The 24,274-nt window shown below is 40.8% G+C and overlaps 3 protein-coding genes across 3 annotated transcripts; all 3 read left to right on the top strand.

The window, feature by feature from the left end:
- Positions 1–551: 551 nt before the first annotated feature.
- Positions 552–8,277, top strand: LOC104420361 (diacylglycerol kinase 1). Its single transcript, XM_010032219.3, has 8 exons — positions 552–878; positions 1,457–2,887; positions 3,744–4,110; positions 4,962–5,038; positions 5,385–5,504; positions 6,085–6,249; positions 6,810–6,947; positions 7,734–8,277. The coding sequence occupies exons 2-8, from the start codon at positions 1,721–1,723 to the stop codon at positions 7,881–7,883; spliced, it is 2,184 nt and encodes a 727-aa protein (XP_010030521.2). The 5' UTR covers positions 552–878; positions 1,457–1,720; the 3' UTR covers positions 7,884–8,277.
- Positions 8,278–11,609: 3,332 nt separating this feature from the next.
- Positions 11,610–16,160, top strand: LOC104420351. The gene is made up of 3 exons (XM_010032213.3): positions 11,610–12,393; positions 13,543–13,691; positions 14,058–16,160. The coding sequence occupies exons 2-3, from the start codon at positions 13,550–13,552 to the stop codon at positions 15,488–15,490; spliced, it is 1,575 nt and encodes a 524-aa protein (XP_010030515.2). The 5' UTR covers positions 11,610–12,393; positions 13,543–13,549; the 3' UTR covers positions 15,491–16,160.
- Positions 16,161–20,889: 4,729 nt separating this feature from the next.
- Positions 20,890–22,365, top strand: LOC104420340 (zinc finger protein 91). Its single transcript, XM_039306723.1, has 2 exons — positions 20,890–21,357; positions 21,433–22,365. The coding sequence occupies exons 1-2, from the start codon at positions 20,890–20,892 to the stop codon at positions 22,363–22,365; spliced, it is 1,401 nt and encodes a 466-aa protein (XP_039162657.1).
- The last annotated feature ends 1,909 nt before the right edge of the window (positions 22,366–24,274 follow it).

The following is a 24,274-nucleotide window of genomic DNA, read 5'->3' as shown; positions in this document are numbered from 1 at the left end:
AATGTATAACGTTATTTTTTAATTTTTAATCTGTTCAATATGATTCATAAAGTTTTAATACACTCTATATATAAAAATATTCAATATTATTCATAAACCGGAATGATGATATTGAATAATTTCATATAGTTTAGGAAATAATTTTATATGTACCAAAAGTTAACAAATCAATATACATGGAGTTAAAATTTAGGGGCTACGTTAAATAAATTAAAAAATTTAAGAGGCACATTGCACGCTCGAATAAATTACTATGGCTATTTGCGTGATTATTCTAGAAAGTAATAGGCGAGAAATGGGTCCATGTGAATAGATTAAGTTCCACGTCATCACTAGCGTGGGCCCGGTCGGCGTCATCGAGAACCCTCCGGCCCGACACCTGGGGAATTCGAGAGGGCGGGATTCTGCGCCCGCGAGCCATCCGGAGCCGCCACGTCACCAGCGGCGACGGCGGAGATCGGCGAGCCGAAGAATCTCTCCGCCGCTAGTTAAAGGCGAAAAGAGAAAAGAAAAAGAAAAAGAGAATAACTTCATTTAAAATCAAAAGCGGAAAAAGGCTAAATTCGAGCAGTACCGATGCCTTCGCTGTAACTGTAAAGCCGGAAGCACGCTCTCGTCGTCGCCGGAGCTGCACCGGAGCTGCCGCCGGATCGGAGCCGCTCGCTCGCGCCGCCGGCAGCATCCCGTGAGTCTCGTCGCTGCAACTGTAAAGCGGAAGCACGCTCTCGTCGTCGCCAGAGCAGGACCGGAGCTGCGGCCGGAGCTCTCCTGCTTCCTCCCTCCTTCCTCCCTCCTTCCTCCGCTGGATCGGAGCCCCTCGCTCGCGCCGGATCGCCGCCGGGTTTCGACTCCTTCGCTCTCGCCGCCGGCATCATCCCGTGAGTCGGTCGTTACCGTGGCACCGTGCGCTCGCGCTCGTCGTTTTCCTGCCGTCGTCTCGCGCGCCTCGAGCGAATCGACGGCGTTCTAGCCGGAAATGCTTGATCGTTTTTACCCGCGTGATTCCGCGCCGAATGCGTTCTTTTACTTTTGGCGGATCGCGTGGGACGTTGTCCTCGAGAGCTTGCAGTGGAATCTTAGCTGGTTTTAGTCTGCTTTCGGAGTTTGTGATGAGGAAATCGTGACTCTGCCTCTTTGTAAGGCTAGCTTTGAGTGAGAATCTTGGGGGGGGTGTATTTTTCATATGTAAAGTTCCGCCGGAACTGCTGAATGCGTTCTGTTACTTTTGCGATCGCGAGGGATGTTGTCCTCGAGAGCGTGCAGTGGAATCTAGCTGGTTTTAGTCTGTTTTCGGAGTTTGGGATGAGGAAATCATGACTCTAGTTCTTTGTATGGCTAGTTTTGAGTGAGAATCTGGGGGCGTGGGGGATTTTTCCATTTGGAAAGTTCCACTGGAACTGAGGAACTTGAAGTCAGCACGATGATATCTTTCTCACGAGAAGTGTTTATTTTTCAGGTCTGTTTTACTGTAGTGGCGCAATCGAGGCTTTGGAGTTCATCTGTGGCTTATGAAGACTGTCGTTAGTTGATTTGGCGTGCGATAAGGGTTGAATTTTGGGGTTTCGGTGGTGATTTTCATTGAGGATAGGGGACAGTGGGTTTTGAGGTGCAGTGCTCGTGTTTATAGCTTTGTGCAGTTTCTTTTGGGGCAGGGATGTGGAACTAGAGTAGAGCTGGGTGTGTTGTTGAATGTAGAGTAATTAAGTGTTCAGTTGGAGTGATGGATGATGAAAAAGAAATTGATAGGTGGTTTTCCCTCCGGAACAATAATAGCCCCTCAGAATTGGCCGAGTCTCGTTTATTTGTCATCTCATGTTTCGCTGCTGGCTTTGTGGGAATAGTCACAATAATTTACACGGCCTTCCAATGGAGACGCAACATCAATTTAAGTTGGATGAAAGCCATAGCCCGGTCGAAGAAAAATCCCAAGGCAAGGCACAAGGTTCCTATGGCACCTCATTCTTGGGAGCAGGAGTCTGGGTCGCGTGGCAAGAACCTAAATTGCTGTGTGTGCTTGAAGTCTGCATCGCCTTCTCAAACTCTTGGTTCTGCAGTCGCTTCAGATATCTGTCGATGTAGCATTTGTGGCGCAGTAACACACAGCGAGTGTTCCTCGAGTGCTCAAAAGGATTGCAAGTGTGTATCTATGTTTGGAAATGATAATGTCATGCATCAGTGGACTGTTCGTTGGACAGAGATCACGGATCTACCTGATGAAACTTCTTTCTGTAGCTCTTGTGAAGAGCCGTGTAGTGGATCATTTCTTGGTGGTTCCCCTATATGGTGTTGCTTGTGGTGTCAACGACTGGTTCATGTAGATTGCCACACTAATATGTCTAATGAAACAGGCGATATTTGTGATTTAGGCCCCTTCAGAAGGTTGATCCTATCACCACTTTTTGTCAGGGAGTTGAACCGTAGTCCTGCAGGTGCATTTTTGAGCTCTATCACACATGGGGCTAATGAAATTGCTTCATCGGTACGTGCAACTATCCGGAGTCAAAGCAAGAAATACAAACAGGGAACTGAAACTTCTGCTGACAGTAGAAACAGTGGAACCGCTGATACATCCATGGAGAGCACTGCAGAGTCAAATCCAGCAGTGAATGGTTCTTACCAAATGGATGAGAATTGCAATGGAGAATTCAGTACGGCGGTTTCCCATAATGATGCAGCTGGAGATAACAAGACCGAATCGACCGCTATATTGAAAAGAAGTGGATCAATCAATCAGAAAGATGATTCTTTACGGATGAAACAAAGATATGAATTGGTTGATTTGCCTCCAGATGCAAGGCCGTTGTTGGTTTTTATTAATAAGAAAAGTGGAGCTCGTCGAGGGGACTCTGTCAAGCAGCAGATGAATATCCTTCTGAATCCTGTTCAGGTGATTTCGCATTTGCAAGACATTCGTCTCAGGATGCATCTCACATGCGCCTCTTTTATTGTCTACATCTCTTGTTATAGCAATTGACCAAAGCATCCTTTCAATTAAGGAAAGAGAATTTTATTGAATAACATTGCTTCCAGGAATACGTACCTGATGATTTTTGGTAAATAACTCGAGAATTTGTTAGAGATTCAGTTCAAGATGATGTGCCTTTCCTTATTTGCCCATCATTTCTTGCTGAGTATTCTCATTGGCAAAAGCATCATTTTTACTAAAATTAGAGAAGTTAATTGAGTGCCATTGCTACAAGACCTGCACACCTGATGTTCTTGATAAAACTTTGGAGAAAGCTATGAGATTTTTGACACTCTGCTACTGCATGAGCTTCACTCATGTAGGTTTACTCGAATGTGATGTCAGAAGTGGTTACAATCTGTTAATCCGACTATTGTTGTGATTTCCTTCTCAGTTCAAATCTTAAGCCAGAGTGCATCTGGGCACCTTGTGGCATTAGTTGTTTGTATCTGAGATTTAGTGAGCTGTGTTCTAGATTGAATGGGATGGACAAAAATGAAGATAAGTTGTACATGAGTGGATCCTTTAGGAGTTGTGATTGTTACACTATTATCAACTGCCTCTAATTAAATACAGAACCTTGTATAAGATATGATGTGAATATATGTGCAAACTATCCATATGATGCATAGCATCTCTTGTTTAGTTTTTGTTCTTGTAGATCTTTTAGTGAATTGAATTCTATTGTATGGGGATTTACTTCATCCTTGCTCACATTAGGTGTTGTTGCAGCATCCATTCGTTCCTTTCCTAATGAGGGTTCCGTTTCTTCTTGCAGGTATTTGAGTTGAGCTCAGCACAAGGCCCAGAGGTGGGTCTTTATTTATTCAGAAAGGTGCCTCACTTTAGAGTTCTTGTATGTGGAGGAGATGGTACTGTGGGGTGGGTTCTGAATGCCATAGACAAGCAAAATTTTGTTTCTCCTCCCCCTGTCGCTATTCTTCCTGCTGGAACTGGAAATGATCTTGCCAGAGTATTATCCTGGGGTGGTGGGATGGGTGCACTGGAGAAACAGGGAGGCCTATTTACTTTTTTACACCAGATAGAGCATGCTGCCGTGACCATTCTTGACAGGTGGAAGGTTTCGATCATGAGCAACCAGGGCAAACCGCTCCTGCAGCCAAAGTTTATGAACAATTATCTTGGTACAAACAAGAGCATCTCTCATAACTTTGTAATATTTCTTTCAATTGATGCATGTAAAAGCTTGTTATGTGGTGCATTCCATTGCTTATTTTTTTTCTCCCATTTACTTTTATCCTAATCGACCCAGTGTCGATGTATGCCCACTTTATTGCAGGACTTAGGTCATGAATTCAATGTCTTTTTCGCTCTTGTTACATGAAGCTAAAAAAAAACAGAAAGTTCCGCAAGCCAAACAACAGGAAAGCCAATTAGGAGAGGCTTCTTGGACTTGCACCCTTTTCAGCTGACTTCCAATAATATTGTTCACACTTCAATGTACTCGAAGAAGTCTTAATCATGTGCAAAAACAAATATGACTAAATAAAATGTCTTTTGATGACTGCTTTTAGATCTAACACAGTAAGAAAAGGTAGTTTCCTATCCATTAAGGCTTCAAGAGTTTCGACCAAAAAAAAAACAGCTTCAAGACTCAATAGCTGCAGAAGTCAGTTAATAGTAGAAGCTAGCCAATGCTTTCAACTTTGTACTTAGAATAATTCATGTCTTTTGAGCAGACACTCAGATGTCTTTTGAGTGGACACTCGGATTTCTTTCTGCGCTTTTATAAAAGATCTCGTCAGTTATCATTTGTCATTTATTTATCATGTGTAGCTTCATATTATTTGCATGCCAAGATTGTGCATTTGCTCAGTCTATTCGAGACTATGCTTATTATTAGAGCAATATAGCTACATATTAGTTGCACGCCAATTTTGTGCATTTGCTCAGTCTATTGGAGACTATACTTATTATTAGAGCAGTATGTTGCTTATAGTTATTGGAGTTACCAGACTTACATATGTTATTTCAGGAATTGGGTGTGATGCAAAGGTTGCTCTAGACATTCATAATCTACGAGAGGAGAATCCGGAGTTTTTCTACAGTCAGGTAATTTTGATGAGTTTTTATTTGCAATTACATAGACTAGTTTTTTAGGGCGTGTGGAGAAGTAAACATCAGATATTGTCCTGACATTAATGAAACATTTTGTAGAATTAGATAACTGAGAGTAAAGTAGTGCTGCTTAAGTTTGTAAAACTTTTCATCAGAATACATATTCTACATTCAATATCTTAGTGGATCTTGGTTACTGCAGAAGTATGGAGATTAACATGTTGGGGAATTTCATAATGAAATTGTACCTAGTGGCCATTAATTTTATTTTTGGTGGCACTAAAGTAGCTGCCTCCTAAAATAGTTCATCTGATAGCCTTTTGTCCTCCATCGTTTGCAGTTCATGAATAAAGTGCTTTATGCTCGAGAAGGTGCAAAAAGTATAATGGATAGAACTTTTGCTGATTTTCCTTGGCAAGTTCGTGTGGAAGTAGATGGTTTTGATATAGAGGTCCCTGAGGTGAGTATGCTGATTATTTTGCGTATATTTTGTCATGGAGCTGCAGCATCTAATTATTAGATCAAAATTTGTGACCCTGGCACTACTTTTGTCTCTTGTCAATTAGCTTGCTTCTTTCATTGCTGTCAGAAACTTGATACAGAATGGTGTGCCATATTAGCTGACCCACTTATCCATGCTAATGCTACTGTTTTCATTGTTGTGGTTGTCATCTTTGTCTTTCTATGATTTCTTTGATGACTCCTAATTCTTTGAAAGATTATAAGCTTTAACTCTTATGATATTGGTTTCTTTATGCCTTCTTGTCTGCACGTAATAGATTAGATAGGAGAAAAAGAAGGAAACTTCTGTATTTCTTTTTGTCTCATTATCAGCTTTCATGAATAGATTAATGTTTCAATATCTGTCTAATTGTAATAGATTTAGTGGAGAGAGAATTTTATGCTTTTTCTTTCTCATCTTTCGCTGTCATGATGTATAGCCATCATGATGTATCTTCTTCTTGAGGGAAATTGCTTTTGACACTTTTTCTCGTACAAATTATAGTCTAACTGTTTCTTAGCCTATTTAATGATTATAGGATGCTGAAGGTGTCCTTGTTGCAAACATTGGTAGCTACATGGGTGGTGTAGATCTATGGCAAAATGAGGATGAGACCTATGATAATTTTGATCCACAATCAATGCATGATAAGATACTTGAAGTTGTAAGCATATCTGGGACATGGCATCTTGGGAAGCTTCAGGTAATGTAAAATTCAAGGTACTATTGTTACTGAGGTTGTGTAATGTGGTAGTAGTCCAGATCAGTGAAAATTTCTCAAATGTGTGACCATGTAAAACACTCGTGACATGACTACTCTCCATTTCTACTTATGCTTGTTCTTAGCATAGAATCTTATTAAGTAATTTGAGATATTGGTTCAAATTATGTGGTGTGATTGTTCTCCATTTCTAGTCATTCCTGGTTTTTGCATAGCAATCTCAATAAGTCATCTGAGAGAATGGGTCAAATTATGTGAACCTGCATGTTGCATTATCTCACGTGATTGCCTAATGCGCACACTCATCTTGCATTCTGCCTATGAACCTTTTCTGTCGGAAAACCAGCAATAGATTCCCTCCACAAGGAAAAAAAGCAGAACTCATTGTTTTAGCTGTTAACTAGAAATTCATCAGAAAGATTGTCATCAAGCCACATTCTAACTCTCCTTAAGGAAAAAGAGCAGAACTCATGGTTTTAGCTATTAATTTCATCAGAAACACTGTTATCAAGCCATGTTTTATGTATAATTTGGTACAATAGGTGGGGCTTTCTCGTGCTCGAAGGCTTGCTCAAGGGAAGGATATTAAGATATTGCTCCTTGCACCACTGCCTGTTCACATTGATGGGGAGCCCTGGTATCAGCAACCATGTACATTTTCGATATCACACCATGGCCAGGTTCTCTCTCTCTCTCTCTCTCATGCACGCACTAGCATGCGTGCAGAGGAATGCCTATGCATGGTCCCCGCATGCTTTGGAATTTTCAGTGACAATGCATATAAATGTATAAAGATGCAAAAGCCTAATGAGAGCAACGTGCATGTATGAATCTGAAATCTCTTTCGTCTGTGTGCAAGCAGTTCTATTGTAGGTTCTTTAATCTTGTGTATTCTACAACTGTATCATGATTGGTGGTGGTGTAATAGGAAGCTATTGATCGTTTATCTCCTATTACCAGTGCAAGGAGATCGATGATTGATCGCTAGCTGTCAAGTTTGTGGAATGTGCTAATTTTTTTCTGCTGGATATGTGCATTGATATACAAATTCTTCTCCTTGAAAAATTAATTTTTTATTTGGACATCTTGAAATTTGTTGAAAGAAAGATGTTTTCTTCAGTTGGATATTTACTATTCATGTACAAGAGTCTTTCCTCTTTTTTGTGCAATCTTTCATTGCACTCAAGCTTGGTTGCCAATAGAGCATGCCAAGACAAACCAACGAGTTAGTAAACTTAGGGATTGTTTAGGAGCTGTGCATCAAGATGACATGGCGTCCTTATTGATACCGCTATACCTGCTTTTGAATGCTTCCTGTCAACTCCAGGCAGTCAGCTAGTGATCCAGTTGTGATAGGACTAGGATGTGGTTGGGAGTAGAAACTATAAAATTTTGATTCAAGTGCCCCTTTCATCTAATGTATTTGTTTCCCTGTAGTTCTCTGCTGATTTATCTTGCTTGCTTAGGCATTCATGTTGAAGAAAGCAGTCGAGGAACCTCTTGGTCATGCTGCTGCGATTATAACCGACGTGCTTGAAAATGCTGAAACAAACCATGTAATCAATGCATCGCAAAAACGTGCTCTTCTTCAAGAAATGGCACTCCGGCTATCCTAGAGACCTGTATTAGACAGCAATGCAGATGTTTATGCATTGTGATCTAGCGGCTGCCTTGAAGAATATTTTCTCACTTTGATCCCAGTGCTTTCTGCAAAGAACAATTGTATAGAATGCATATAATTAACAGGGATTTGCTTTTCGATGAGAAATGAGAGGTGCTGCGTATTTTGGTTCTGAATTTGTGTTCAGTCATCTCTCTCTCTCCAGGATTGAATGTTTTGGAATGGCATGGCTAAAGAAAGTGTTCCATTACGGGAGGATGGAGAAAATTAAAAACTTGTACATTTCTGGACTGCTCTTGTTCACATTAAGGTGCTGTCATCTCTATTTCGGCAAATGTCGGAGTCGGGGGTAAGACGGCACTAACTATTGTAAACCTTTCGTTACTTTACTTATCTCACACAATCTGCTGTACAGCTACGGTTTTGCTCTCCTCAGTTGGGAAGGTCACGAGCATTTTGGTATTCTCAGCTCCATACCTGTTGTTCAGCCACCCTTGTCTTATCTTCTTCCAGAGCCTTGTCACTAACCCTCTGCTAGCATCTGCTCTTGGCTTCTGCTCGAGTTTGGCAGGATGGCCGAACTTCGAAGATGCGATCCTTCTGGGAGATTTCACGCTCTCTTTATGCATGCTTTTCAGGCATCGGCGGTAGACTGGGGATTTCAGGCGATGCACGTAGTAGGGCGGGGAGGATGCGTGTGGACCTTGGATCGCCTTGTTGAGTTGGCGCGTCAGGGCGCGAAGCCCGTACGAATCATAGAGGGTGCTCCTGTTACTGCTGTTACTGGGGCTTACCCTCCAGATCGGATTCATTTTCTGGAAGTGCGCGTAACGGACCGGTGAAGTCGCCGGCTGGTGTTCTTCTGCCTTAGCCTCCATGAGTGGGGTAGGCGTAATGCTTTGCCTTTTTATGCAATGGAATCGTGTCTTGGGAAGTGTCGTACTTGCTTATGCGCTCGATGTTACACTGCATCGTTTTCTTCGTTAAATATCATCTCTCCTCGTCTTCTTGTGGTGACATAGACGATATGGTCATCTTGCGCTGGCTGTTAGTATTTACGGAGGTAAGTTCTTCAGTAACTCTGCTTTGGACTTCACCATATTCGCGGTAGATCTGATAAGATTCTCCGACATGTCGATCGTTCAAAATCGAAATGTCGAATATATACGAGTTCGCCCTCTTTGGTGTGTACATGTTATTACCTATGAGCATGTGTTATGGGTGACGAATCCTTGGCTGCAGAATAGCGTATTTGGTGTTTGGTGAGCTGAGAACACCATTCCAGTTATCCTTCTAAGATTTGTTCCAAAGAAGAGTATGGCAAATCGTATTAGACTGTATCACGTCCAGTGTAGCTCAGGTATGTAGTTCTTCAAGTGAGACAGTGCAGCCTATTATGGTTTTATTAGAAGAGCTGCATCAGAACTTGATCGGATTGTATAGGCTAAGTCACTGACTTTTAGATAACTCTTGGCAAAATTGTTAATGCTATTTCTATAAATCAGTTGTATCATCCCTTCTGCATCACTCATTATTCACTTCCATGTTACAATCCTTCACTTTTTAGCTCCCAAAGGTACAAGAGAATTTGGTCTCTGATATACGAATCGTTTTTGAAGGAGAGTTAACAAGAGAGATTGGCTCGTGACACACGTATAGTTTTTTAAGGGCCTCTCATGTTCTTTGCCCAATAACAATGCATTTGGCAACTTGTTAATTAGTAACTGATTTTATTCTTTTGTCCCATGGAATAGGAATAGAAAATAAATTTTTTGTTCTTAATAATAGATTTGGAATAAAAAAATTACTATTTGTCCTTGATAACAATTCTAGCAACCTAAATTTCTTTTTTCTTTTTTTGTTCTTCTTCCTTCTCTCTTATTTTTTCACTGTCATCATGCGGTTTGGCCACCATAGTCATCGGTCACCAATGACTATTGGACAAAGTTTGCTCGCCAATCATTGGCAGCCTCACGTGGCTATGCCAAGCTCGGCCGATGAGGCGCGGCCTCGCCAAGGGTTGGCGATGCTTCAATGAGGTGATCAATTCTCGTCCTGGTTGCTAATTATCTTGATTGGCCAAAGCTTGAAGAAGAAGAAAAAGAAAAGGAAAACAAAAGAAAAGAAAAAAGTAATAACATTATTTAAAAATTAAAAGAAAATTATTTGAATTAGAAATTTTGAAGGCAATGCCAAACATAATTCTATTTGGAGAATATAAATTTTAGGCAATTATCAAATGCTTTTAAATGTGTAGAAATTATTTCTAAGAATATAATAAAAGAGAATCATTTTTGATTAAAATTATTTTGGGAAATGCACCCTAAACAACCATTTTGCCATCACGGTTGCAAATTTTCACATGCTTTTGAGCATATGGATATCTACTCAAATTCTAAATGCTTTGGTAATGGGAGAGAAAATAAAGAGAAATTTTACTTTTTAATCTCGGAGCTACATAAATGTTAATTTGTATTTTTATTTAATACCCTAAAAATCGCTAGAGCCCAAATTTAAGTTCTCCAATAATATCAGACAGAATATGTCCGCATGTTTTTCCCATTTCTCTATAGAAAATTAATATAAGAAAAAAAGTAAATATTGGAAAAAACTCCAAATTGTGCATATTGTAACATAAATACTCAAAATCTTTTTGTGTCACTAAAAATTTTAAATTATCTATTGTATTTCAAATATCTCTAATTTTTTTATTGCAAAAAAGCTCAAAGTTATATATATGTAACTTATGTTACCTTTATTTTAGTTTCATCCTTGATATGTTTATTATATCGATATAAGTTTTATAAAACAAAAAGTTTGAGGTATTTATATCAAGGGACATTTTAATGATTTTTTGTGATATTAATTAGGGATGAGTATGGTTTAGGTAGGGTGTTCCCACCTTAAAATCGGGAACCACCCATTGGTTCCATGGATTCGCTTGAGAACCGAACAATTCAATTGTCCGATTCCTAGGCGGATCCATGAAACTAGTCTAATCAAGCTTCACACATTTAGTACAACATTTTCTAATAAGCTAAAGTAAAGCAAAAAAAGAAAAATTCTTCCCTATTCTTAATTGCAAAATTAGTAAAAAGATTGGATTCATATTAAAAGTTGAGAATTGATGGGTGTTGAACTTGAAAGTTAAGGTCATGAGTGAGATAGAAGAATAACTCAAATGAGATGAGAGTGAGAAGAGATGAGCATTGATTAATGGACGCCGATTTTCAAATTATAGATTTTAGGGTTTTCATTTTTCTTAAAAATTTTGTTGGAATTTTTCTTAGAAATTAAATATTTTTATATATTACTGGTTCGGTATAAATAAATTGGAACCGAGCACCGGCCCAGTTTCCTTAGGAACTGCCGGTTTCAGTCCGACTATGGGTGATTTTCGATTTTTTTGCACGCCCCTAATGTTGACCTTAAGAAAAATAAAATACAAGGGGATCAAATCAAACATTTGCAGCCCCGCCCCCTCTCCCCCTCCCTCCCGCCAATAGAGTCACGTGAAACTGCGGGAGGCCACGCCTCCCAAACGCCAAAAACGTGAAAATCACAGTCAAACACCCTCCCGCGTAACCACGCCCCGCCACGTGTCCCAGCATTTCCCCCTTTCCCCCCAACACTTCCCCCTATTTGCACAACCGCCCCTTCCATTTCGGCCGCACGCCAGCCCTTATATATTGCAGGGAACCCCCTCCCGGCTAAACGCTGAAAAGGCACCCCGCGCATCTCTCTCGCGAAATCCCAGGGGCACTCCTCGTAAATACCGCCAACTCCGCGCCCCTTTTTCTTATTCCTTTTTTTTTTTTTTTTTTTTTTCTATTCTCGGCCCCATTTATCTACAAAACAGGCGAACCCTAGCTTTTTACGCCTTTTCCGTCCTAAATTATAAAAAAAAACAAAATTAAAAAAAAATCGGAAAAAAATCGCCCTTTCCGCCTTCTATCCCTCGATCGTTTCTTCGTCGATTCGTCGTCGATCTCTTCCGTGACTCTGTAATTGATCCCTCCTCCGGTCGATCCTCGTCCCGCTCTATCGATCCGTACCCTTTTCGTCCCGATCCGTGGCTCGGATCCGATTCTAGGGTTTTCCGCCCCTCCCGATCCCGCGGCGGCAGCCTCCTTTGTGCGGTGATCTTGTGTTTTGGGGGGGTTATTAGATCTGGGTTGTGTAGATCCGTCGGTTTTTCCCCGATCCGCGAGGTGAATTCTTCGCTCGCGGGGGTTCTTGTGGGTCCTCGATCGGTATAGATCGGGCGGAGATTTGGGGGGGTGCGATTGGCGGGTGGCGGCGGCGATCCCTGGTTCCGGCGGCGCGAATTCGGGTGGTTTCGGTGGGGAATTTGGGGATCTAGGGTTAGGTCTCGGGTGGAGATTTGGGGGTTTTCGGGTCGGGCCCAATCGGGTTGGGGGAAAGCTTCGGTGTCCGTCTAATTTTGGGGATTCGGTCGCTGTTCCGCGATCCGCTTTCGTATCCGGCGAGGACGTATTCTGGAGGTAAAAAGAGTTGCTGCTGTCTTAGTACGGAAAGCGTGTCTCGTAGATAATTCTTTTAATTCTGTCCATTGTTTTCTGTATGCTCTGTTATGTTTTTATTTTTTTTTATGGACAAAGAAATGGCTCTGCTCCTTATGTCTAAGATTAATTTAAAAGTACATTCATTTGACTCAAGCATTAGTATTTTTCTATTGCCCTTGATTTGCAGGTCACTGTGCATGGAGAGTGTCTTTAAGTTGATGTTAAAAGCTAAATGACTAGAATTCAGAGAAAAATATATGATTCTTGGCTTAGCAATTGTCTTCAATGTGCATTGGATGTATGCTAGCTGACATTCTTATACAGTGTGCTGCATATTGGACAATGTCACTGATGTAGGGGATTAATTGTTTGAGTAGGTGAGAATATGCTGATCTTTGAAAAGTTAGTAAATTGCTTTATTCTTCTTGGCCATGATGCATCTTTCCTTTTCCGTTGTTTTATATGTTTCCCATACTTGCTTGGTCCTCTGATTGAGAATTTGGTCGACTTTGTAAACGCATTAGAAGCTTCCAATTTGAAATTTGGCTTGATTAAAAGCCAAAAAGAACTTTGCATTTGTGGAATTAGACATATGGTATGTTATATATTGTATGAGGTTGTGGTCTTCGCTAGAATGTGCATATGATATATTTTGGAAGTTTTGCGTGCTAAAGACAAAGTAGCATTGTCACATGTCTTATGGCTGGTGTTAAGCTTAACCACCCGTTGGTGATTTCCATGACACACATGAGTCATTTTGTTGCTAGGTCAAATGTGGATCAGGACTCAAATGAGTCGTCATTGTTTGGCATAATAGTTTATATTTGAAAGAGCAAAGTTCCATAAGTACACATTTATGTGGTTGACTTTGGCGATACATACTGTTCAGGAAAAAAAAAATTGGGGGAGTTACATATACTTGGAAATAGATGGTTAGAGCAATCAATTAATGACTTTCCACCAACTTTACTTATAAACAATAAATATCGACATTTATGGTGACTTTGGGCCTTGTGACAATGTTGTTGTGTTGTTATACTATTGTTTTCTTGAAGATGCTCTAAAGTCACTGAAATTGAGGCCTTTAATGATAATGATTTCTGAATTTTTTTTAAATTTTTACTGCAGTTAAAACATGGTAAATAAACGGCCCTTTGATGGTGAGGGACAGCATGAAGTAACTTCAAAGCTTCCAAGACAAGAACACTGTGATGGGCTAGCTTTGTTTTCTGAGTTTGGTTCCTTTGGAGACACTCCTAAAGTACCTGATGGATCAGGTTAGAGAGGATATTCTTTTTTGCCTCATTCATGCATGAGCTGCAACATGGAGTCAATGCTTCCCCCTTTATGTTAGCATTTTGTGAAGTATATGTAGATATAGGTAGTCTAAGAGAAGTCAATCACAAATGAGCAGCTGACCTATGGTGCATTTCTATCAGGTCTTAGAAGCAAAGTTATGACTTACTTCTATGTGAATGCATCATTTGGACTTATGAAAGTATTATATGTTGAGCCTTTGAAGCCCCATGCAGCCTTGTCACTGAATCACGTTTATTGTGGAATGACAGAAAGCAATTGGAAAGTGAAATAACAATTTTCATTCCCTTTATCCTCACCCTGTTTTCAATCTATGATTTTTGAAGGTGAGGGAGGGTGCACGGTAAGAAAAGTTGAACAGGAGCTTGGTGAGGAGAAAAAGACAAAACCTCCTTTAAGCAATGAGGAGGAAGTAGATTGCACTTTTCCGGGATGCTATTCCATCTCTTCGTGGGGCACCAGTAGTACCAGTGAAGAAGATATCTGGTCAGAGGCACCCTTCCATGGATCCTTTTTTCCAGAATATTTTTATCCTCAGCGTCCAGTGAGAACTTTGCCGCGATATGAAGACATCTATTCTTTACTTTTAGAAGGCCCCCCACAAAAATCGGTTCCCATTGGACCGGATCATCAAGCTGATATTCCAGCATTAAGAGAGCAGGATTTTGAAAATGTTTCAAATTCAGCATCAGTTGAAGCAAATCCTAATTCTGATGGACAACAGCTTGAGCAAGTGACCAGAGTCGAAGATGAAGGACTTCCAGGTGGGGTCTGTGTCATTCCGATGCCCAATTATGAACAATTTGGTAACAGTGATGACAAAATTGGGAATGATGGAACCGACTGTTTTTGTGGGGATAGGGGTTCCTTTAGATGTGTTCGAAAGCATGTTGTGGAAGCAAGGGATAAACTTAAGAGAGACCTTGGGCCTGAGACATTTGCAGAGTTGGGTTTCTTTGACATGGGCGAGTATGTTGCTGAGAAATGGACTGATGAAGAAGAAAAGATATTTTATGAGATTGTTTTTTCTAATCCAGCTTCAATTGGCAAGAATTTCTGGAATAATCTTTCTGCTGCATTTCCTTCACGTATGAAAGGGGAAATAGTGAGCTATTACTTTAATGTATTCATGCTTCGGAAGAGGGCTGAGCAAAACAGGTGTGATCCAATGAACATAGACAGTGATAATGATGAATGGCAGGTGAATGAAGAGGAGGAGGATTCTGTTGTTGAATCCCCTGTACATGGGGTTGATCCTGCTGATAGCATTCACAGAGATCATGTCAGTGAATATGATGATGATGATGATGATGATGATGATGTTGCAGATGAACCTTGTGACGATGACGGAAATACGAGTTTCAGAAGTCACAAGCTGATGGCTGATGTACCAGAGGGATGGCCTGGAAAGAATAATTACCAGGAAAATCCCACATTTCGGTTGGAGGAGAAAACTTGGGATGGGAGAGTAGATCAAGGTGCACAGGATGATTCATGTACATCTTCTGATACAGTAGCTGTCTCACAAGGGAGCCATGGGAAGGACTACGATGGTTGCCATGATGTTTGCTTTGACAGGTTGAATGGCGACAGAAGCCCCGATGATGAGACGGAGCTTTGTATTCGGAAAGTGTGGAGTGCTGGTTGTATGGCTTGTCCTAAAAAGGAAGTTGACTTCTTGCCCACGTTCAGTATGATTGAAGAGGTTTTTGGACATGGATCTTCAAACTGCAAGTCGGATAGGAAGGATCTTGGCTAGTGGTATTAGTCATTCCTCCAAAGATGCAGTTGTGTGAAAATAGACACCTGTCAAGTCAGGCAAAATTTGCCTGGAATACTTCCAAATGGAAAGTGAGATGCTCTGTTTAGAAAAGAGTGAAAAAAGAGATGCTTCCAGTTCTCCTTTGTAAATGTGGCTGGAGTGGAAGGTGGAAGTCTTGCCTTTCCCTGTGAACTTCATTATCGTTTTAGAAGGTTATTAATGTTTCAGTGTTAAGGCAGCCTCAACAGTTGGTACTCTTAGTTTTCAGTTACCCCTTGTACGCGCCTTTTGGAGGGAATAAGACTGTTTTTTCCGAGTTCTCCTTGGGGATGGAATGATTAAAGGAAGAGTGAAGGGACAAGTGTCCCGATGTGTTCAACTATGTAACTTTCTGTAGCTTCTCAGTAGAAAAATGCTGTACAAGTCTCCCTTATCTCCTCATAAATTGTATTAGTCATGTGAAGTGCGAAAGATATAGTATCTACCTGGGCAGCTTTTTGGACACAATCTCTGTGTAACCTAATTTCAATTTCCTGTTTGAATTGTTGGAGTATGTTTTTTGTAATTGGATGCCCTGTTCTTGGGGGGCATATTATTTTTGCCTTTTGGGAGAGTTTGCTTCCCATTGTTCCATGCATTCTGTGAATGATATTTATCATTTTGGCCTTGTGGGTTGGTTTCGTCCCCGTTGTTCCATGCATCTTTGCGATTGATATATACAATTTCCACCACATTCCTTTGTCATTGTTCCATGCCTTTTGGGACAGCCAATAGCCTCAGTACTGTCTTGAAGGAAGAGATCATTGAATATACTGCTACCGCTTGATCAAGTGATCCTACTCCAAGAAAGTGCACTGTGATTAGTCACGTTTGCAACAGGATGACTCTACATAATATATATTTTTCTCCCTTTCAATATAATGTATTAGTAATTTCCACTAAATGTGGAATCGGGGTTGGTTTCGGTGGCAGTTGTACCATGTCATTAGATGTCGACATCCTGACCTCGAACTGATTAAGAAAGGGAAACCTTTTCAGGTAATAAATGGCGATGCACCTTTGTCAAGTAGTTACCCTGATAAGTTCCCTCGCCTCGTGGTCATGTGTCTTGGTAATGCGAGGAGTTCCCGAGATTAGAATATGCTTTTTGTCATGACTTAAATTAGCCTTGCTCTTCGGTTTGAACAGAAAATGAACTACCTTGGACGTCAGCCAAATTCGACGAAGACCAAAAAGCGGGAAAGTTGGACCTGAGCAGGTCCTTAAACTGCTCCCCCTTGAATAAACCATCCCTGGGGGACTCCTCCTCACAAGCCATTTACAGGCAAGTGAGGGGAGAGTAATAAGGGATAATGGTCCCATTGGGTAACCCGGCCAACCCCGAAAGGAGAAGGGATCCACCTCTGATCCCCGTGAAGTCCTTCTCCTAGCATACTAGGCTGGGTTCAGGGAAATGAAGAGGCCTAGGCAGTGGCAAACTGCCCGGGATGGCCGGTCGGACATCGTTAAATTTTCAGGGTGTTGAAAGTACTCGTCAATCCTCGGATCTGGAGGGAATCATATACTTGATCAACTTAAGCCAAAGGTTTGTATTTTCTGCCTCATCCTATGCCTGGTGGTCGTAGCCAGTCGCAGGGGTTTCGAGTTCGATCCACAACAATGGCAAAAGAAATACAAAAGAACACAGCACTGCCAAAGTAGAAATGGAAAAAATGGATTCTTATGCTGTTGTGCCTCAGCCAACTAGTAGGAGGCAATATGGAATTCCTCTGTGTGGCTTTATGTTTTAGTGTAGTGGGATGGAAAGCCATCATGTCTTTTGTGTGGATCGGTCGTCGAAGTTTACAACAGTCATTGCACTTAGTTTTCAGGAGATGCTGCCATGCAAAGTATCTATTTGCTTAGAGAACCAAAAGGAAAGAATAAAGAAAAGATGAACACTAGGAGCAAGTATTCTCTCTCTCTCTCTCTCTCTCTCTCTCTCAGGTTATTTTAGTCCTTCGAATCCAATGGACTCTCTTTTGAGTACAGTCCAAGAGTTGCTAGTAAGATCTATTGCTGACACATGCAGCATCATTATTATCCACATGATGGATACACATGCTCACCTCTACTCTACTTCTCTGTTCCTCCCAAGATCATAAAAAGCAAGTTGGGCATGGATGTGAGTTACAGCAATCAATACCCATATGCTAATTTTCTTCTCTTCTTTTGCACGTGAACTGAGAAATGAAACAATTAAAGTCTTACCCGAACTATTACTTTAAAATTCTTACCAGGTAGACATCGTATATGTTCGTAGATGTATATGTACGGAGTATATAGCGCACTTTCTAAGTAAGGGAGATGCTCGAGTGAAAAAATTTGAAGTTGACAAAGCATCAGTGTTGCATAATTAAAGTGAAGACATATTGCAGTTAGCTTAGCTCATTTTTAATGATGATGTAGCTGAGGGGTCTACCGCGATATCCTTTCATTATGGTAAAGTTAAACTGGCCATTGACCCTTTAACTTGCTGCTGAAAGAAGTTGAGTAAGAATATTCCAATTGTCAAAAACCATAGGCTCCAATTGTAATCACACCTTTAGCATGCTTACGGTTGATGCAAAAGTCCCATCATTCTGCTTTTATTTATATATCACTCGCAGGGTGTCGGCTTCATCATCACTGAGAAATTGAGAAAGTTTGAATTCTCGTCAAGCAATATGAAACTTAACATGACAAAGAGGTTTGCTAATTGATGCGGTGAAGCAACCCACATGGCCATATTTATTATCTTAAATAAATAGTTATGTAGAAGGAAGAGCCTGGCCCAAAAATAAAGCCAAAAGTCAGGCATCTTGCATCTCAGCCTCAGTTTCACTTTACAAGTTATGGCTGAACACAAAGGGTGTGGTCCAGGAAGTTCTGGGAAATGTCTGGTACTTGTCTTGAATCACTTTTTTGGAGTACCAACTCTTAAACCTCAAGTGACGTTTCTTCAAGCAATGAGTAGTGGTATATACCAGTATATCATACCAATCCATAGTTGCATATATGCAACAATCTGTCCTTGTTCTTCTTTTTATTCATGTAGGTACTATATTAAACAAAAGAAAGAGAAAATGGCCAATGCTGGTATTTATGACAACATGATAAGATCCAGCTCATATCGCAAGGCTAGGAACTTGGGGGCACGTTCATGGGGTTGACTCTCCAATGCTTCCTCTTTTGATGAGCTTTTTCCAAAAGTGAAATCTATTCCACACTGAAATTGTTACATTCTTCAGCTAATATAGTTGGAGGTATCAACTGTTGAGCTTAAATCTCCAACTTAATTATGATATAAAGTGCCCAAAGGGGGTAGTAGTTGGGCAACTCTTCTCAACCCCACCCACCAGATCTTTTGCAAGTTTCTTGAGAATTGCCATAGCTTTAAAGCATTTTCCTTTATACCCACATATGATATCTAGCTCATTGGAATAGAAGTCAGATCACCATTAAGCCACTTTGTATTGAATTTGGATTGGGTAAGATAATCACGGAAATGGTATTACCTTTGTGAAATTGTATTTTATAGGGGTTGACCCATGAGTTTTGGTTCTTGAACTGGATTATTCTTTTCCAAATCTTCACTGCCCAGGCCACAATCTGTATAATACTCCAACTCCTTGTCGAGTCGTTCCTTTTTAAACTATCAGAAAAGTAATGAGAGCTTAAGAGACGTGATCTATGTCTGTTCACATGGGGTTTTTTCCTGCATCACAAACTAAATTAGGAAATAAGAATCTTTTTAAAGCAAATTATTATGAAAAGCCAAAAGAACAAGCAAGATGAATTGACTATTTTTCTTGGCCTATCACATAAAAAAAACAAACGGAGTAAAGTAAGGATATGCGATCTGACGACAGCTAAACGGTGTACTAAGTGCCGGCCAAAAAGGGGCACAAGAAAGCTGGATCCATCGCTCCGGAAGTATGTGATTATCATGATCTAACGAGACAATCATACTGAAGTTTATCCAACAGAAGCCGGCTCAGCCTGGCCGGCAAGGTTGTTGAATTAGCCTTGTTGATTAAAAGAAAGTGACAAAGCAGTACTCCACTACGGCATCCGAAAAGCTTGGCTTCTCGCTGATTTGATCTTTACTACATATGGTGCAGCATAAGATTTGGTGAAGAAGATGCTTAGCAAGTGAAGAAATACTTTGTTTATTACCTGTCCAAACTCACTTCAACAATGCTTTTGTCTGCATAAGCTTGTACCCATTGTTGAGTCTCCTGGTCTTTTCCTGTGCTAAAAAAATATCAAATTCCACTCACAATGTTACATCTGAAGCGAAGCACACGACCTTCTCAGAGCTCACAATCAACAATTCAGTGGCCAATCCCGGTTAGAAGTATAGTTCCTATCAAATCTCTCCCTTCAAGAATTTGCTTCTGTTCATGTTAAAGTACCGATAATGTACTCTAATATATTCGATAATTCTATTACTGAATATAAGCAGAGTCACTCAAATCACATCCGACCATCCCTTGAACACATTACACTGACAAGCTCTCGGGAGAATTTAACAACATCCTATATTTCTTTGCTAAGTTAAGCCAATGGCCTGAGACTGTAAGCAGGAAATGGAAAGAGACATTATCCTAACAAGAATAACGGCCAAAGAGAGAGAGAGTGGAAGCTTTTTTACTGGTGTGAGTGTTGTGTGTAGCAAGGCAAAGGAAAGAATAGTTGGGGACAATTACAGCTTTTGTAGCAAATTGGGATCTCCACCTGGACCAATCTCAGCCATCGGATCCAAGCTGGCGCATGATTCTCAGTTGGGTACACGTGTCCCCATCTCCCCTTTCCTCGTCTTTATCTTTGCTTCCATGCATGGATTTCTCCTCCCCGATCTTAAAATAGTCAGTGCTCCCACTTTAGGTGGAGAGAGAGAGAGAGAGAGAGAGAGAGAGCACTCTCACACTAAACCAACACTCTCTTCTCTTCCAAATTTCTTCATTGGCTTGTTCGTCATCATTAGCAAGCAAAGTGCCCACAAGATTCATTTGTTTGCTCAATGCTTCACTTTTCTTGATATTTTCAACTTGCCCAAGAAGCAGCTTCTTGGCAAAAAAGCTGGGTTCTTCATATTAATAATTGGGTCTCATATCTTTGTGATCAGATCTTCTTACTGAGGTGGGTTCTACTTTCGCAGTTCAAAGGACATTTTTTTATCAGATTTTGTCTCCTCTCTTGAATTCTTGGTCTGGGTTTTCTGCTTTTCTTGGTGGGTTGCTCTGTTTCTTCATTCTTGCTCTTGAGCAATTGCATCAGAAAAGAGCATCACCAGCATAAATCCTGTGCTCCGATTCGAGGTTGGTTTGGTTCTTGCTGTGCTTCACTTCATTTGGGTTTGTGAGAGAGAAAAAATGGAAGAAGATCGAGAATTCCAGCATGTGTGCAAGATATGCAGCAAGAGCTTCCACTGTGGCAGATCCTTGGGGGGCCACATGAGATCTCATCTGATCGACAATGAACCGGTTGAGACTGATGAGAATCTCAATCTCGACACAAGCAAGCTCTTGTCGATGACTACGGGTTATGGGCTCAGAGAAAATCCAAAGAAGACGTGGAAAGGCTCTGACTTTAGTGAGGAGACTTCTGTTTCAGTTTCGGTCCGAGAGAGGTTTTGCAGAGAATGTGGCAGGGGGTTCCAATCGTGGAAGGCCTTGTTCGGCCACATGAAACGTCACTCAGAAAAAGAAAAAGTTTCCAGGAGCTTGGGAGGCGGAGACAGTTATGACCAGAAGCAGCTTTCGAGGGATGGCCAATCCAAAAGCAAAGAAGCAACGATTCTTTATAGGAGACGGAGATCGGAAAGAAGAAAAAGGCACATGGCAAGAGCAGGTGCCGCTAATTCTTCTTCTTTGTCGTTTGCTACTGCTTCTTCTTCTGCTTCTGAGATTGATCAGCAAGAGCAAGAGGAAGTGGCCATGTGCTTGGTTATGCTCTCTAGGGATGTGAAGAACGGTAGTTCTCTGTGGGGATGCGAAAAGGAAGCACAGATGAAGATGAAGGATCTCGAGGAAAAGAGTAATTTGGAGACGGGAACTTCAGGAATTGATGATTCCCAATTTGATAATAGAATTGCCGATATTTGTTTTCTGGCAAATTCAAGGCATTGGCACAAGATGAATCTATTGGCTGACAGCAAGCAGTTCAAGAAAGAAGTCCAATCCCAATCGGAAGCTGTGACCGATCATGCCAGACTTCAGTTAGGCAAGATCGATTCCAGCAAGAGGAAGTTGACCAGTTCATATGATCCAGAATTGAAAGTAAATCTCCCACAAAAATGGGATGCCGATAATTTGGACTCTCAGATTTTGCATAGTCCTGTCAAGAGAAGCAGATTCCAGTGTACTACTTGCAACAAGACATTTCACTCTTACCAAGCTCTTGGTGGTCATAGAGCTAGTCACAAGAAAGCGATGCCTACCCTTGCCTCAGAAATCAAGAGCAATGACAATGGCATCGAAATGGCAATCTCTCCTGATCCAACAGTGGATGTGAAGCCCTTGAAATTGCGTAAACCTGAGAGCACCTCCAATCTTGACAAGGAAGTTGTGCTCAGAAATGACTTAAAGATCAAGAGTAAGGAGCATGAGTGCCCAATTTGCTATAAGGTCTTTCTATCAGGGCAAGCTTTGGGTGGTCACAAAAGATCTCACTTGCTACGCGAACCTGGCATAAAAAAGGAAGAACCCATCTCTGGCATTCCGAATCCAATCCCAGAGATTCGGGAATTTTGGATCTTAATCTTCCTGCTCCTCTTGATGAAGAAGAGAGAGGACATGTTGGCTTCACTGCATGGTGGTTGGAGAGAAACTACAATCCTGAGGCCCTGATTGGTCTCGTCTCTAACTGAGCTCGCTCACACTGGTCTGCCATGGTTTTGAAGATCCAAGACCTCTTCTTTGTTCCTCTGGTTTGTTTCTTTCTTTTTTTCCTTTTTTTTTTTTGGGAGCTGAAGATCCAAGAAGTCACAGATTCTCTGGACACTTTTTCATTGATTTTTCCTTTCCTCCTCCTTACAGATCTCAAGTTTTCCCTTCAGATATTGATACTAATTCACTGGCAATCAAACTAAGCCACCCTCAAAGTGGATAATACTTTTGAGTTTCTGTCAACTTCTGAGAAGTTTCTGTGAACCCTCTTCCACTAACGTTTCATAGCTTGTGAACTGAGCTAGTAAAGCACTGACGTCTCGGTGCATTCTTTAATTGTTTTGCTGCAGTTAGGCTAGGATTAATTGATTAATTATCACCGGCAAAGCAAATGATTGATTGCCCAAAAGCGATTATTCTTTCTTGGCATCAAAGAGACATGAATGAGGTGCTGAATTGTTGAGGTTGAGTCACGAAAGAGGTGGCAAAAGGCCAATATTGTAGCTTGGAGAAAAGGGACCAGGTCCAGAACCATGTCAGGTGAGCTCAAGGTGGTTGCTCTGTCACCTGCCATCAAAACATGACAGCCCATCTCACTTCTTCTCCATAAATCTTATTCTATAAAGTTTAGAATACATGCCAAGCCATGTCAACATATTTGCTTATCTTGAAGAGTGCATGCACTTGGACTTCGTCTGTAAAGCGCGCACGCGTGCACGCCCGTGAATGTATACGAAGGATGTGGCATGCTCCACGGTGCAGTCTGCCTTCACTTATAAAGGGAAAACGGGCTCGACCGATCACGACGTGATGAAAAGGAGCTGTGCTTGCGCATCTTTTTTTGATTAATCAAAGTCATGATAATAAGTTCATCATCAATCTTTTGATTGATCAAAGGTAGAAAAATTGGGTAACGATATTGCTTTCACTCCAATTCCATCAAGCCATGCATCAAGAAAATGCGATTCGGAGAGGTGTGAGATTGACCATCATGCAATGATAATTATGTCAAAAGAACGCAATACCAAAAAAAAAAAAAAAAATTGATAAAATAATAAATAATTCTTTCGATTATTAGTACATAGCTTTTAAGGTAAACCCATCAAAATTGATCATAAACTCATTTCTTGACCTATAGTTGATGGGCTGTGTTGTTGTATAGGTTAGTTGTATTTAGTAAATGAGACATGCATATATTTAAAATGAAAAAAACCCAAAATAATATGGATATTAAATAAATTTACAATTTGCTTAGATCCAATCCACATTTATGACATGCTCTTCACTTTTTCTCTCCCTCACTCGATCTCATGCTCGCTTGCTCCATGCTCTCACCTCAATTTGAGTATGGATTTTCCCATATTTAGTTAAATATAAAAGTGTTTTAGCAATATGAGTCGGTTAGATATATTTGATTGAGTATGAGTAATTAGATTTGTATTGCATACAAATGAATCAAAATAACCACCGCCTGCGGTGGCCTAGCTGGATAAAAGCTCCCATGAAATCTACCAAAGACGGAGGGGTTTAAATCCTGCGAGACGCACGGGATCTTAAGCGCGACGTTGGGGTGGTGGGTCCTCCGCTAGCGTTGCCCCAAGGTTTACCCCGCCGACCGCCGGGCGTATAGGGTTCCTAGGTATGAAAAAAAAAAAAAAAGAATCAAAATAAGTTAAATATGTCAATTTGGGTTGGACCATTTTCTATTCTCGAAATAGAAAAAAAAAGTAGAAAAAGTTTCGTACAACCTTAATTTTTTTATGAGGTGGAGTTTTTTTTTTCCTAATAATTTTCTTTGATCTTTCTTCTTATTTTTATTTTATTTTTCCTCCCTTTTCTTCCTCCTCTAGCCAATCATTGACTATCACAG

This window comes from Eucalyptus grandis, chromosome 2 (genome assembly GCF_016545825.1).
Source record: "Eucalyptus grandis isolate ANBG69807.140 chromosome 2, ASM1654582v1, whole genome shotgun sequence".
NCBI classification, from domain to species: domain Eukaryota; kingdom Viridiplantae; phylum Streptophyta; class Magnoliopsida; order Myrtales; family Myrtaceae; genus Eucalyptus; species Eucalyptus grandis.
Note: the sequence above shows the minus strand (reverse complement) of the source record. Positions and strands in the feature narration are given on the sequence as shown.

Coding starts and splice junctions, on each gene's coding strand:
- LOC104420351 (XM_010032213.3), top strand. CDS start 13,550: ATGGTAAATAAACGGCCCTTTGATGGTGAGGGACAGCATGAAGTAACT. Junction 13,692..14,057: donor TAAAGTACCTGATGGATCAG/GTTAGAGAGGAT, acceptor TGATTTTTGAAG/GTGAGGGAGGGTGCACGGTA.
- LOC104420361 (XM_010032219.3), top strand. CDS start 1,721: ATGGATGATGAAAAAGAAATTGATAGGTGGTTTTCCCTCCGGAACAAT. Junction 5,039..5,384: donor CGGAGTTTTTCTACAGTCAG/GTAATTTTGATG, acceptor CATCGTTTGCAG/TTCATGAATAAAGTGCTTTA. Junction 6,250..6,809: donor GGCATCTTGGGAAGCTTCAG/GTAATGTAAAAT, acceptor TTGGTACAATAG/GTGGGGCTTTCTCGTGCTCG.
- LOC104420340 (XM_039306723.1), top strand. CDS start 20,890: ATGGAAGAAGATCGAGAATTCCAGCATGTGTGCAAGATATGCAGCAAG. Junction 21,358..21,432: donor AAAGAAGAAAAAGGCACATG/GCAAGAGCAGGT, acceptor GAGATTGATCAG/CAAGAGCAAGAGGAAGTGGC.